Source organism: Antrostomus carolinensis, unplaced genomic scaffold (genome assembly GCF_000700745.2).
Source record: "Antrostomus carolinensis isolate BGI_N321 unplaced genomic scaffold, ASM70074v2 scaffold7005, whole genome shotgun sequence".
NCBI classification, from domain to species: domain Eukaryota; kingdom Metazoa; phylum Chordata; class Aves; order Caprimulgiformes; family Caprimulgidae; genus Antrostomus; species Antrostomus carolinensis.
In genome coordinates this window covers 1-15292 of record NW_010318337.1, presented here as the reverse complement: position 1 = coordinate 15292, position 15292 = coordinate 1, and the positions used below count along the sequence as shown (strand labels likewise).

Here is a 15292-nt window from a genome sequence, read left to right as displayed (position 1 = left end):
TTCAAGGGTGTATAACATGACTATAAAGATACTGTAAGCATTAAACTTGGTTTTGACAAAAAATCTCAACTAGCAGGGACTTCTCCTGGGCAGAGATTTTTTGGGATTTTTTTGTTTTGTGGACATGGATTATATTTCAAGTCAGGAATGAATCAGAAAAAAAAACACCCCACAAAACAAACAAAAACAACAACAAAAAAACCAACCAACCAAACCATCATTATTATTATTATTATTAATTTTTTATGCTTCAGAAATAGTTCTGTTCTAGGGTAACGTAAAGAATGAAAACTCTGTACCAAGTCTCATTTTAAAAACTGAAGCAGCAGAGGCAGAGATTTTAAACTTGCCACTATCAATGTACATTTACTACTTTAGGTAAGGATATTAGTGCTTGAAATACACAAAACTGTTTCTTGTTATGGAATACAGGCCTTAATTTTTTATGCTTCAGAAATAGTTCTGTTCTAGGGTAACGTAAAGAATGAAAACTCTGTACCAAGTCTCATTTTAAAAACTGAAGCAGCAGAGGCAGAGATTTTAAACTTGCCACTATCAATGTACATTTACTACTTTAGGTAAGGATATTAGTGCTTGAAATACACAAAACTGTTTCTTGTTATGGAATACAGGCCGGTTTTAAAATACCAATTTTCAAAACACATCCACAATGACAAATACATTCTGCTACACCAACAATTCAGTGATTAATAAAGCACTTATACTGTGCAATGACACAGTAGCTCCTAAGGCATTATATTGTGTCCAAGATAGAGATTTTTAGTAGTATTTTTACAATTTCATTATGAATTCTTCTCTCTTCTTCCCTTAGAAAAAAAAGACACTAAGATGTTATAACTTGAATGATCTGATGTAAAACCACAACAGCAAGGAAATTCAGAGTTGATTCCATTTCACTGTCTTCCACGGTTGTATCCAGGTATCGTAGCACAGACGATGCACTGAGTGCAAACTCCTGCCATGCTGTACCTGCTACAACAGGGATGAGGACAGAACACATTTTCTTTCCTTGCTTTTGTGTCTGACATAGCTTTAATATTTAAATGTTTTCTTCTCATTGTAGAAACACTAAATGGCTTATCCTGTATTTGGGTAGCACTGGTTAGGGTAGATACTGACAGACTGGGAATCCTTGAACTGCTCTAACACTAATTCTGTTTTGTGATACTTATTTTAATTGTTTTTAATACATTTCTGTTCTCTCATTTATTAGGAAACATACCACAGAGATGCTGTACTGTTGGAAATCAATATTAATTTGGATTTTTTTTAATTCTGCAAGTGCATTAAAAAAAAAGAGAGGGGAAAAAAAGTGTCTTAAGTTTATAGTTATTACTGCATTAAAATTTTTAGTAATTAGTGTTGTTTTAAGACCTTAAGCTGTAGTACCTACACAAAACGTGAGTAACTTTTGCTAATATAACAAAGCAAGAATCACTGTGGCTTTCACTGGCTACATCCAGGGATCCTTTTAGAACCTGTCTTATAAGAGTGCCTTTGTATAACTTTGAAAGCTTTTTAGGATATGTAAGCAATGGTAGCATTATCACATTTAACGAAACACAAATTCAGCAGCTATATAATCAGACATGGACAAATTTTAAGCACTATAAAAATGCTATGCTAGCTTTTAGATCTGTTTTGATAACCTCGCATTCAAACACATCTCATAGAACCACAACAACACTCGACATAAGAGAAGCGTTTCTTATTTTGATGAAAATTGTAACAATCAGATACAGTTTTGAGACACTGCTGCCATGGTCCTAACTGCATTGTTTTTCCCCTAATGCTGCAGCAGGAAAAGCATTAGGAGACGTGAAAAAGCGAGGTTGTTGGATGGTTAAATAAACAAATCTCACATCAGAAATTCTCACATAGATGCTAGTAGACACTGATAGCATTAGACATGCAACATTGCAAAACAAAGCAGCAACTGATTTTTTATTGTTAGCACAAGGGATAGGGTTGTGAGGAATTTGAAGGCATGTGCTGTATGAATCTATCAGACCACTCAGAATCAATTCCTATGGCTGTTAAAAGGTTAAAGGAAAATGTCAAACAGTTGAGGGTAAATAGTGATGATTGGTTAAAAGCAAGTGGTTTTTACAAGGATGGATCTCTTCACTTTTAAAGTCAGGATTTAAGATGCTATTTGTAATTTTGTAATCCTTTTATCAGTGCCTTGTTTGCTATCGTGTCTGCAAAGGGCCCCGCAGAGGATGTTGAATGATGCTTTTGTCGCACAAACACAAGAAGGGGGAATTGTGGGGTTTCTAAGAGCAAATGGACATTCTGAAGTTGATCAAGTATTATAACCATTATAACTAAGCATGTGTAATGATAACTATCAGTTAAGAACACATAATTATAAGTTAAGCTTTAAGTTTGTGGCTTGTGTTTTTGTTAAATATTGATAAGTTATAAGTTAAGCTTTAGGTTTTTCTGTTTCTAAAAAGAAAAGAGGGGAATTGTGGGGAGTGTGGGAAAGTGTATTGGCATAAGTATAACTGTATTAGAACAAATAAATGGCTTCTTGCTTGATCATATTGATTGTGTGGCAGAGTCCATGATTTGAGTTCCCGCATTTTTGCTGAATTCCAAGGGGGAAAAGGAATTTTTGTAATATATCATTTGAAACTTCAATATTGCAGAAAGCAAATTTGGTTCAAGGACACCACAGAATATACAGGCTGGCGAGTATCCTCACTGTAGCCTATGCAAACACTGGTGATGGCAAAGCCACTGCCACTGCCGTGTCCTTGCTGGTGCTGCGCGTCTGGATGTGCATCGCTGCAACTTCTGACATCCCCAAGCACACCTGCTTCTGCGGTAGCAAATGAGATCTGGATTTACAACAGTGACACACAGGCGCCTGCATGATAAACTGTAAGAGCACGGCAGGCTGTCAGCTTACAAGCCCTATTGGGGATTGTGAACATCACCTGATAGGTGGTGGTTTGATGGCTATGGGTACTCAGGGTGGCAGCAGCAGAAGACTCAGAGCTCTTGCTGGTAACAAAAGCGATTAGACTCCCTATGCCCACAGCTATATAGTATACAGCAGATATATATAAAAAACCCTCTGGCAGAGAAATCAAAACTAAGGACAGACAGCTTTCAGCACAAGATCCTGGGTTTTATCATTCACAACAAATCATTGTTTTCCTATGAAACAGTTGTGATCAGATTCTGTGGATAACAAACTGCACTAGTTAAGGAGGGACTGATTTGCTCTCTGTCACAAAGAACAGTTAACATGCACCACTTCATTTTTACCTTCTGCCTCAACAGTGGGTATGCAAGCCCTACACATGAATCCCCCTGCTCTGAAGAAGATACCACATAGTTTCATCAGAATCTCTTTGCTATATCATCAATTTTAATTCCAACCTGTACTTCAATATCCACATAACTATTTTCAAATACAATGAAAATTTGAAGTCAACAGCATCAGTCACCAGCATTGCAGCTTTCAGTAAATTCTTCACAACTTCAGAAAAATCTCTATGAACATTGTGGAAAGTAGATACAGAATGTACAGAGGATAGTTTTCTATACAAAAGTGCATTTTAGCAATACAATTAGCAGAGAACCTGGGGAAAAAAAAAAAAGAACAACTCAATTTAAGCAGTACCATATACTCTAATCCCATCTCTCCCTCAAAAAGAGGAGAAAAAATAAATCACAAAACCCCACTTTCCCCTTGCTTTGGTTATGAACTATATTCAAGGCTTCAACATTACAATTTTTTTTTTAATTTAAGAATTTAACTATAATTTGGAAATGTTTTAAAGTTAGCCAGATGAGAGACAACACAAGTATGATTAACCAGTTAATAGTCAAAATAGACAAGTTTTGAATATTACTAGGATTTGCCCTTGGCAGATTAAGAAACTATCTTTGCAATCATTAATTGCATGTTGACTTTTCTATGCCCAAGAATTGCAAGATCAGTAAGATGAAGAACATTAAACCAATAAATCTACCAACATTTGCTATGAAAATCTGGCTTATAAGCATGAACTTCAAGAGCCCCCCAAACAGTCAGGCTCATTAATATTTATAAACCTATGTATCAACTGATTTCAAAGCTGAAGGAGTGGGCCATTCAGCACAGATGAACAGTAAATACTGCCATTTTCGTATGTCTCTATACTGTATATACACTCTGATGCAAATGCATATGACTAAGTTCAAGCAGGTTGGCTGGTTTGTTTTTTCCCCAGAGAATGATCTTCACAGGTATCAAACCACAATGTGAGAACTAAAAGTGAAGCCCAGGAGAGTCTTGCAAAGACTTTTTTCACTCTTCTTGGTAAGCACCCCATACCGAGCATACTATACCCATATTTTAATGTTTCCCAGATAAAGAAAAATAGGTATCTTAACAGAGATAAAGGATGACATTAGATACACACACAAAAATTAGACAGATTTGTCAGGCAGCTAGTTTTCTTCCTCATATTTAAAATCATATTAGAAAAGAATGTTCTCTATTGTTTACAGTCCTACTGCAGTCAGACTTTCAGTGCTCCTTCTAAGCCTTGTTAGAGAAAAAGTTACCACGGAAGCAAACCATTAACGCTACAGAGTGTAAATTGATGGCATTCATATTACAGTAGGTACAAAGCACCCAGATACACAGTTTCAGTACCATGGAGCCAAACTACTATGAGCTTTTTCCTGTTTGTCTCTATGTTGCTTTTAAGCCTGATATTTTTTATCTATGAATTAAAAGCAGAGATTCCTTTCTTTCTTGAAAAACCACTAATAAGAATCCATGATTTTAGCAGTCTGTTACCCTTCTTTACCTATCTGAACCCAATAATCTGTAGATAACTTCCTGTAAAACAAAGCAGTAGCCACAATGGCCAACACTCAAATCAGCAAGACCAGGTTTAACTAAAATTCCAACTGTTTGACTAATGCCACAGGTATCCAATACAAATTCATAGAATCATTTAGGTTGGAAAAGACCATCAAGTCCAACCGTAAACCTAACCCTGCCAAGGTTAACTCATACTAAACCATGTCCCTAAACACTGCGTTTACACATCTTTTAAATAACTCCAGGGATGGTGACTCCACCACTTCCCTGGGTAAGCACACAGCGTATTGCAGGGAAAGACAAGAATCTGACAAAAACACCTCCCTCCTCCACAAAATGAAGGTGGTGTTAGTTCCAAGAAGGATGTGAAAAAAAAAGGGGGAAAAAAAACCCCAAACATGCAGAAGTACATGAGAACTCTGGAATCCCACAGCTTCTCCAGGCCTCATTCTCCGAGACACCAAGTACTTGGCAAAGACAACGTTCAGGTGAGACAGATGTTATTTTGCATTCTTAGCAGAACATTCAGTTTTGTATTCTTAGGTTATAAGCATCCTGGGACTATGAGATTACAGAGCTATAAATTATTACCAAGGAACCCTTGGAAATACACTCTCTTCTACTGTTTTATCTGTCACACAAGTGAACTGAAGTATCCAGCTGGAGATGACCTACCACAATCAGCTACTGTGGCACCCAGGGCCTTTCGAGCCAATGTAACAGATGAGCAACTGGACACTTCTAATTACTTAGTGTGAACATGTAAGTATAAATTCATCTAAGATCAAAATGGAAATACTATTCTCCCTCATTTCATGATCTCTGGAAGCCAGTAGACAGGTGCCCAAAAAAAAACTGCACCTCACCACATGAGGGGCTCTTCTCTCAAAGCCTGAGGGATTTTATACTCTGAAGAGCTACTGAAACAGAATAAAGTGGCACACTTTCATGCTCCACCATGCTGAGATATTCCACCTTTCTTACAGTTCATTTCAGAGTCTCAATTCTCTACAGTACTAAGTGTGCATTTTTCTTCCAGAAAAAAAAAACAAAAAACCGCATTTCAAAGTCACTGCAGAAAATACAGGTTGTGGTGAATTGTGACACTGTACACACAGTGAAATGTTTCATGATTAATTCATCCATTACAGTCATGGTAAGTTGTAAGAGTTCAACAACTGCACCCTGAAATTAGCTGAACTGACAGCAATTCAATTTTCCTTCCATCCAAGATATTTAAAAGCTCCAGATTTAAGTCAATCTAAAGTCTCAGTACCTTGCATACTGTTAAGAAGTTTTTGGTACTGTTTCTACAGGAGGAAGGGAGACATCAACCAGTTATAGTAGAGTGTGAGCACATACTGACAGGTAACAGTCACTTCTGGTTAGTAGCCAGATAACTCGCCACATGGGATAGTTAACGCTCCAGTTTAAAATGGTGTTACATAGCTTTTAACAAGCCCATGGCCAGGTCTGGGTATCTGTTGTCTAGCAGCAGTAAGTGTGACTAAGTTAACACAAAATAGTTTGACTACAGACCTCATTTATTTCTTACTGAAGCCCCTTCAGTGGTCATTGAACAGATATTTTATTGGTCAGTTTATTTTGAGGCTACAAGGAATGCAACTTCTGAAAGAAAAATACTTCAGCTGTCAGGGCTACTATCTGTGCAGGACGTGCAAAATGAATGTGAGCAGTCCTATATAAAGTATAAATTACTTCCTAAACTCAGAACTAGAAAATAATTTTAGAATCTTTTAAGCTTCACATTGAAATTTAGAAGTATCATTTTTATCTGAGCTGTGGGGGGAAGGAGTTCTGTAACAAGTAGTTCCAAGATAAAGACAAAAGTCACCTCACAGATTGCCGTCAGATTTAGGAAACAGGTTAAAACTATTTCTACCTCATTTTCTTGGCAAGAGAAATTTCAAAAGCACATAAACAAAAGGAGAATTCTGAAACATGTAATGATGTAACAACCCACACAGAGGACACATCAGCTAAACATACAATTAAAAAGCACAGCTGCATTAAGTTCTCTTGCCAACAACATGAACCTATTTAGATATGCTTCTGAGGAAAAAAGCCACCCAGTGTGCCACTTGTTTGCACTTCTGTTTCCAGTAGCATTTTTAGCTACTGTAAGTAGTGTCCTAGACAACTTAATTGCAGATTAGTGTACTTTCAATGCACAAAGATCTTTTTATTTGAATCTTTTCATAGCAATAGTAGGGATATACTGGTCAATCATTAGTAACAATCATACTATAAGATATTGAGCAGTAAAATAACTTTCTGAAGACTAAGCTTGCAAATCGGTTTTTTTTTTTTTGAATCCTAATTGCTTCTTAAAGAACTACATTATTATGCATTATTTGTGTTACAAATTACCGGCATTTGAAGTCCTGCTTCTTGTTTTCTGTGCAGTCTGAGTTAAATCACAACTTCTAGAAAAGGATTTATCAGAGTCCTTTAATTTTGTATGATCCAAGAGCAAGATTGAAGAAAGCCCTACGGCACTAAAGACTTTTTTACTCATGCTAAACAATCTTCCTAATAATGGGAAAAGAAGACAGAACAAGCCAAGTGTAATATTAACTCTAAGATGGGAAAAAAACAAAAGAGCTGAAGCATAGTGATGCATGCTTGATGTCATCCAAAAGCACCCCTAGACTTATGTCTTGCCAGTTAGCATGTCAGCCAAGTTCAAATTTCCTTAAAAAGGTACCTATTCATTCAGCAGCTTTTCAGATGTCAGTTAAGTTTCTGAAGTCTTTGTTGCAAAATTAGCCTCAAAAAGCTGGAGTTACTCAATACTTAGATCTTCTTACCAAAATTACACTTGAGAAAAGATCTGGTTTATACTGTTAACATTAATCAAAATTTGGTCAAGAAATATATGTAAACAATAAGGATAATACATTTAAGGCTTAGAAAGAACACTGATAAATTCATCCCTGTCACATTAAAACGTCCACATCTCCTTCATGGTCCTCCTCAGTCACTTTTAAAGAGAGCACTTCTTCATTAAGAAATAACCCACTCAGTCTTTCCTTACGAGCTTGTCTTTGTTCTTTCAGCTGTCTCTTGCGTAAGGCCTTTTGCTGTAGTTTCCGTTGCTTGGAACGTTTCTGTCAAAATACAGAAAAGACAAAAAAAGAGATTTTGTTCTGTAGATTAGAAACCACTTTTAAAGCTGGCAAATGTAAGTTAACTTCTAAAATAACTTCTGCTCTGAAAAATAACTAAAATGAATGCTCAGAGGTGGTGCAAACATTCTTTTAAAATTGTATCCAATATTAAAATATCAAGACCATTTACCACGTCTGAGTTACGAGGCACAACATTACCCTGTGGTTTTGCATAGGTGAGTCTTCGATCAGAAGAACCTTGAGGAAATGTTACAGTCTTACAATAACAAACTGAGATGCTGAAGAGCAAGCAGGAACTGCTCCTCTCCTCCATCCTTGAAATTGAAATTATGGAGACAGAACAACTGCCACAGCACTACTTTCATTGCAACATGCTTCAGTAGGTCGCTCCGTTGAAAGAACAAACTGAAGAAGACTCAAAAAGCCTGACAAAATTTCTAGTTGGGGAAAAAAAAAACCACAACCAAGACAGTCTTTACTCTCCAGAAGTTATGCCTGGATTAGGTTGATCAATCTTGAATAAAAATTTGTGGTAAAACTGTGTGTTTATTCAAAGAATTAAGTTAGATGCATAACCTCTTATTCAAAACTTATTCTAAACAAAAGTAATGAGAAGATCTGCTACATACAAACAAACAGTCATGTCAGAGGGAACAGTCAGCACTGTTTTAGCCAGATAACTTCAGCAGATCCTCAGTTACTAACCATGCTCCTGCAGCACAAATATCCCAGTTAACATCACATAAGCAACCTTCACAAGTTAGAGAGCTTAATACACATGTACACGAATAGAAACTTTACTTTTGAATCCCGGATTCTTTCTGCAGCACTTGTGGACAAATTGCTATCGCTGTGCGCTCGATTCATGTTGGCACTGGAGTTTGATGCAGAGTTAGCAACACTGGAACCACTGCTGCTTGCTGAGCTGACCATGCTGGCACTGCTGCTGCTGGCGCTGGCACCGCTCACACCACTGGTACTTGCACAGCTGTAGCTACTCCTCTTCCAGCTTTCCCTCGCAGACCGTTGACGAGGTCCATGTTCCTTTATATAGTTTCTCACCTTTAGAACAGAGGCAGCAGAATTACTAAATCCTGATAAATACTGTACTCAGATACTCCCTTTCATGGAAAAACAAACAAAAAAATCCCAGTGTGCCTGTTAATAATGATCAAGTTATTGGATCGGTTCAGTTAGTCTTTTAAAATGTTTTGCCGTGGTTGCTTAAATCCCAAGCCATCTGGCAATCAAGAGAACTTAACTAAGAACTAAGTTAATATGAACTTCATTATGGAAGGAAGAAAACTAAGTAACAAGGCTTGGATTTTTTTTCTCCTCTACAGCCCCCCCAGTTTTCTACTATATAATAAGTTATTATTATAACACCAAACAGGAATAGCAATCAAGTTCAACTGAACCAAGTTGTTCACCTAATGTAACAAAACCCTTTATTTTGCTATGTATTCTCAAACAAAAGTGGCTGTAAGGAAAGCAATACTTTTCTACTTGAAGGGGATACTTAGAAAATGTTTGAAATATTAAATAGGCTAAGTTCAGTGAATGTTTTCCATTTTCAACCTTTACCTTCATCATAATCACAAATACAGAGTAACACTGAGGAGTTCAGCTTGTTTGGATATTGCACGTTTTCCAACAACACATCACAACAGAACAAAGACTAAGAAGACAATATCATATATTTACCATACCAATCAGGTATGCTTCTGTGTTATAATTTGTAGTTTGTAACATCTTTAAAACACATTGTTCTATATCCCTTTTTACATGAAATTTATGGTCTTCCCAACAAATTCCAGTCCTTGGAGTCTTAAATGCCAGTTTATACTCAGCAAGCAAATGAAAATCATCAACCAGCTGATGGTCATGAAGTGGAATATACTTTGTCCAGGCCCACAGCATCACTCACTACACACACACCAGCTTAGGTTTAACACATTGAAAATATATAACCACAGTCTTTCAAATAAAGGTTTAATACATACAATATGCTTTTGAACTTGATTTTCCCTCATTGACAATACTGTGCTCTACTGTATCTCCCTATATCTAATGATTATGTGTAAAAATTGATCACAATTCCGTAAGAGATTTGCAAGACATACCAGATGCTGAAACCCCAAAGTCAAATATACAAAGCTTAACTCACCTGTTTCAGTTTTTCATCCGTGAGACAGTTCAATTCAATAATGAATTCACTATCTGTAGGTGAAATCTGAGCAGTAGGATCAATAATTTTAATAATATCAAGCTGCTCTCGAAGGCCCATCTCTGTACTGACTTTGCGACTCAAATATTCAATATATTCAACCTGGAACCCAAAGAAAGGCAGATCATTTTAAAGTATTACTGATTTTAAATGAGTGACAGACGAAGGACCAACAGAATACAATGTGCTCAAACATCACATTTCCTACGATTCTAGCCTCACTGAGTATCCTCAAAAACTCAGGGTGAAAACTTGAGTACACATTAAACTGCCTACTACAGATACAAACAACAAGATTTAGTTTCAAGAATCAAGCTGTACTGCATGAGTCTACATTTACACCTACAGCAATCAGTGTGTCTTTTAAGATGTGGCACTAAAATTCTTCTGTGTATTACAGTTCTCACATAGGAAAAGAAGTCAATTTCACCTGTTCATCATTTGTCATTGCACTCCATGGAAGTTCATCAAGATTCCTGTGCTTGTTTTTCTTTTTCAGAAGCAGACAGGGAGAGCTGGGAATACTGGGTATAACATCAGAAAGTACATCACTCCCACTTGTAATGTCGCTGCCAGGCAACTTGCAATATGCAAGAGAAAGAACAAAGCCTTAGAATACAGTAGGCTGTATGACAGATTTAAAGTCATCCTAACACTATTAACAACTCAAAACATAACATCAAATCAGTAAAGCATCACTTATCTATGTACTCTAACAACTTCTTAATAATTACTCATAACCCTGCAGTACTCCTTTGAAGCTTCCAACAGCCAGGTTGTTTCACAAATTTCACTCAACTCGCACTATCCTCTACTTGGCAATTCTCTTTTTAAAAAGTTGCATTCAAGAAAACAGCAGAATGATGTGGCATTTCAACTATTTCCCTTCTCCGTCAGTGTCAACTGTCCATTACAATCTAAATCTCAACCTCCCATTTTAAAGCATAAGTCTAGTTTAAGGAAGATCATTTCAAAATAGGTTTGTAATTTACATCACACCCCATAATTACACAAGACAATTAAATTAATATCACTGTAATTTTCCTGGAAGAAACTGCAGAACTTCAGCTAGTTTCATTTATACACCTGACATGTAATTTCTGAATGTGCTTCCAGTTAAAGCATGACAGTTGGATTACTTATACTCAGATTCTGCCAGATAACACCATAAAGAGCTACAAAAAAAGTCTTTCAAAATTCTATAACTCCAATCAAGTGTCTTAAAAAATGCTAGTTTTAAAAAACAAAGAATAATTTTTAAAAAGCTAGTTAGTAATCAAACATGCTGCCAGCTAACTAAGACATGGGAAATTGCTTCTTTTCAAAACAATCACTGAGTTTATCAGGTAATTAAAATTTCAAAACTCATTGAAGCTCTGAATCTTTGGGATCCAATCTGCGTTGTTCCTACAGGCTGCATTACACACATGCACTTGTAACTTCTCTGATACAACATACATAGAGACCAGGAGTTAGACTAAAACAGTAAGAAACTCAGAGCTAATCTCAGACCACGTTTCTTAGATTAATCTGTATCTTCTGGAACAGGATTTCTGCTTTCTTGCAATCACTGTTTTCAGTCCTTATACTGCACTTAAATGACTCCCTACATGCTTTTGACTTAGCTTTATGACAAAATTTAAAAGTATTCCTCCGTATATTCTGAAGCACAATGCTTCCTATTTCAAAGTTATGTATACATTCACAGTTGATTTAAGTCTATAATATAAAAAAGTCAATTTAAATCTGTAATATATAAAACAGATTTGCATATCACAATTGAAAAACCGCTGGACAAAGAAGACTACCTCAGACTAGAGACACCTGACCAGGACTGCAGCCAATACAGACCAGCAGAAAGCAGGACGTGACTCACCTTCACACTTTTCCCATCCTGGTGAGACAAGTGAGCTCTGTACTTTTACTGGCACAGAAAAAGATGAAAATAGGCTATGGCAAGAGCCTCTACACTTTACCTAGATGCCAGCTCCATTCCAAAGGAAGATTTAATACGAAATACAAATCACTGGCAGCAGACATCTATAACCAGATTTCATTAGCAGGGTAACTCCTTAGTACAAAGGATCTAATCTCACTGCTCTGAGACACATGTTGGTCACTAAAACCCAACTACCACAGTATGTAAGTGGCCCTCTTTGAAGAGCTGACCTTCAGTCTCTCCTCCAGATTAAGAACGCTGGAATAAAATGGAACAAAACATTTTCTTTATCACTGAAGATTCATATATCTGCTCTTACATTCAGTAGTTATCAAGGAAAAAAATGGTGAGGACTTTTTAATTAAAGCTAAACCCAGCACTTAACAGTCTATACAAAGTTTTGCATTGACAGTGGAACTAGTTTACCTGCCATTCAAACTCACTGTCTGACCAATCCCAGTAAGTGCTGATAGAAGAAGAGACATCACTGCAGACACTACCCTCGGGGAACAAATCAAAAGAGGTGAACTCCTGGTCATCCAACAGAGAGTAACAGTCATCTTGATCACCAACTGAAACCGATGAGAACAGCTCCTCGCTGCACTCTGAGCTGGCTACGCTGGTTCCACAAGACGTCAAGTTCCACCTGCAAAACAGGACAAAACAAACGGAATGCTCAGTTCTTTTAAGCCTCATAAAACTATCCTCACTTTGCTTGTCAGTAATATTATACATTGATTTTATTGAAATAAGTTATAATTATGTAAATTGAAGTATTCCATTTTAAAATATTTTTAAAGGTCAATAAACAACACCAAAGGGATTTCAGTGCTAAAAACGGCAAGGCAAAAATCTATATAGAATTAGTATAATTACACCTTTATTTTAATATATTAACAGTTTCTGCCCCAGAGCCATGATTCCTGTAGTGTGTAAATTCTCCTTTTTTGTTGCTCTTGGTTGTTTTGTTGGGGTTTTTTTTTTTATAAATACACTGAAATAAAAATATAATTTCCCATATGTTGGGATATTTAAGCTTCCATGTAAATTGAAATAAGCAAAACTAAGAAGTAAATAAATTGGACTTCAGGATAAATTGGGGTCAAAAAGAAATTCTAGTTGGATAATCCCCACAAAACTGATGCTTAATAAGGAAACACATTATGAATATACTCAAGGCTCCATTATTCACTGTTTTCAACTACAAATGTCAAAAATATTGGACATGCTGTTGGAATGAGACAGTGTAAAATGGAAAAATTACCCATGTGAAAATGCCAAAACTAAACACCTTTTTCCCCCCTCACAATTTCATTTTAAAAGCTAGTTAATGCTGTTGCTAAAGGAAAGCAATGGAGGACTCAGACTTCACAGAACAGGTTTTTTACTCTAATGAGAGTAAGCCAGAATTTAACAAGCTCATGAAATCAGTCTCCATATCTGGATTTATTTTACATATTGGTGAAAAGTAGGTCGAGACAACTATGAGTCAGCACAGCACTGCAATATGGCCAAAACAATTCGAAAAGGGCTTCTAAAATTCACCACACAAACCCCTGCGATCAGCTCCTGTTCCATCAGCCTACCCACCTCAGCATGGCTAACCAGAAACACATTCCTCTGCCCATCTGCAAGAGCTGAGCAATGCCATCGTCCAGAAAGGCCAGCCCTCGCCGTCGTTCCTCCAGCTGCACACCCGGCTGGCTAAATATGTTTGTGATGGACTCACTCCCACATCTATTTGGCCAGCAGTGAATTTATCCAACGTTAAAGACATTTCAAAAACTTGTCTTTTAGTAGATCCAGGAAATCTTGTCCTCTCTCCCTTTCTGCATCCCTTACACAGGTGCAGTGTTTTACTGGTACAGACTTTTGTGGGCAGGGCAATCAGTCGGTAGAGATCAGGATATGAGCGTGGTGACACCACATGCTTTTGAACATTACTACAGTTTCAATATTAATGAAATATTGATGAAAGATAGAGTGGACAAAGTTTCCAGACCCACCAAAAGACAGGATGAGCTCTACCACCACTCAACTACGCATAGAGACTCCAGGAACACAGTCACAGGGGGGCCTGCTGTACTTGCTGGGGTGAACTGGATTAACAAAGAAGTGGGAACGACATTAAAATTACTTGTAACTTTAAAAAAATAGAAAGCCTTACACAAACACCACAGACTGAGCCACGCATCTGCAATGGCTTGATTAGTGCAAGACAAGGCATGTCCTTCCCCAGAGAAGTGAAATACCCACTCAAGATGCCTGGGTTACAAACCTGGGTTTGTGGAACAAGCGAGCCTGAGTAAGACACTGGGGAAGTGAGAGGCAATCCAAATGAATTAATGCTCGTCATGCTGAACCATTTAAGAATCTATAACTAAGAGCTTGCCATTGTGAATGACACTTTTAAAGTGTAATTTCCATTATTTCATACAAATTCAATTGAAAGATCACCTTATTATTCACTCTTCATTATGGTGCAGTAGAAACACTAATAACCAGTAAAAATATCTTGCAGCTCCGGAACAGGAACTAGAACATGCCACATGGATGTTCAGGACTGAAATCTCACAAACTGTTCTCAAAAAAAGAAGCTATTTCAACAGTCAAGTTGAATGCTATGCACAGGAGTAGCAGAATTAGGTTCTTTGGTAAGCAAGACTGTGGCTTTGCTTTTATAAGCACAACTGGAATGTCTTTGTAGAGCTGCATTTGCATTTTTAGAATAGCCCTTTTCTACAAATTACAGACAGGATAGTTTGCCCTTAATTAGTAGCATGCGATGGAAACGCTTCTGCAGGAATCGGTGCAGTCACCAAGCCACCTGACTCACAGGTTTGCTCGGTGTCCACGCAGAGCCTGCTTTTAATTACAGACAGGGGCCGGCTGCCCGCCCCGCAGCGCTCACAACCACCTTTCCACAAATCTGGAAAGTAATAAACGCGTCCTAAAAACACGACCTGGCTCACGCTGATTAACAACCGTAACGTCGGTAGCCAAAGCCAGAGCGAGCTCGGGCACAGCCCGGCCACGGGGAAGCGTCACCCCGGCCGGGTGTGCGAGCGGGCTGCGGGCAGCAACGGCACAGCCGGAGCACAGCCACCGCCGGGCCGGGGCCG

General features: G+C 37.6%; 1 protein-coding gene across 1 annotated transcript; it reads right to left on the bottom strand.

Moving 5' to 3' along the window:
* Positions 1-7611: 7611 nt before the first annotated feature.
* Positions 7612-13907, bottom strand: FAM199X (family with sequence similarity 199, X-linked; the record flags this gene model as incomplete). Its single annotated transcript, XM_010168852.1, has 6 exons — positions 7612-7983; positions 8806-9066; positions 10172-10333; positions 10662-10811; positions 12597-12816; positions 13761-13907. Coding segments are annotated over 6 exons (1111 nt in total), but the record flags the coding sequence as incomplete, so codon positions are not given.
* Between the last annotated feature and the right edge of the window lie 1385 nt (positions 13908-15292).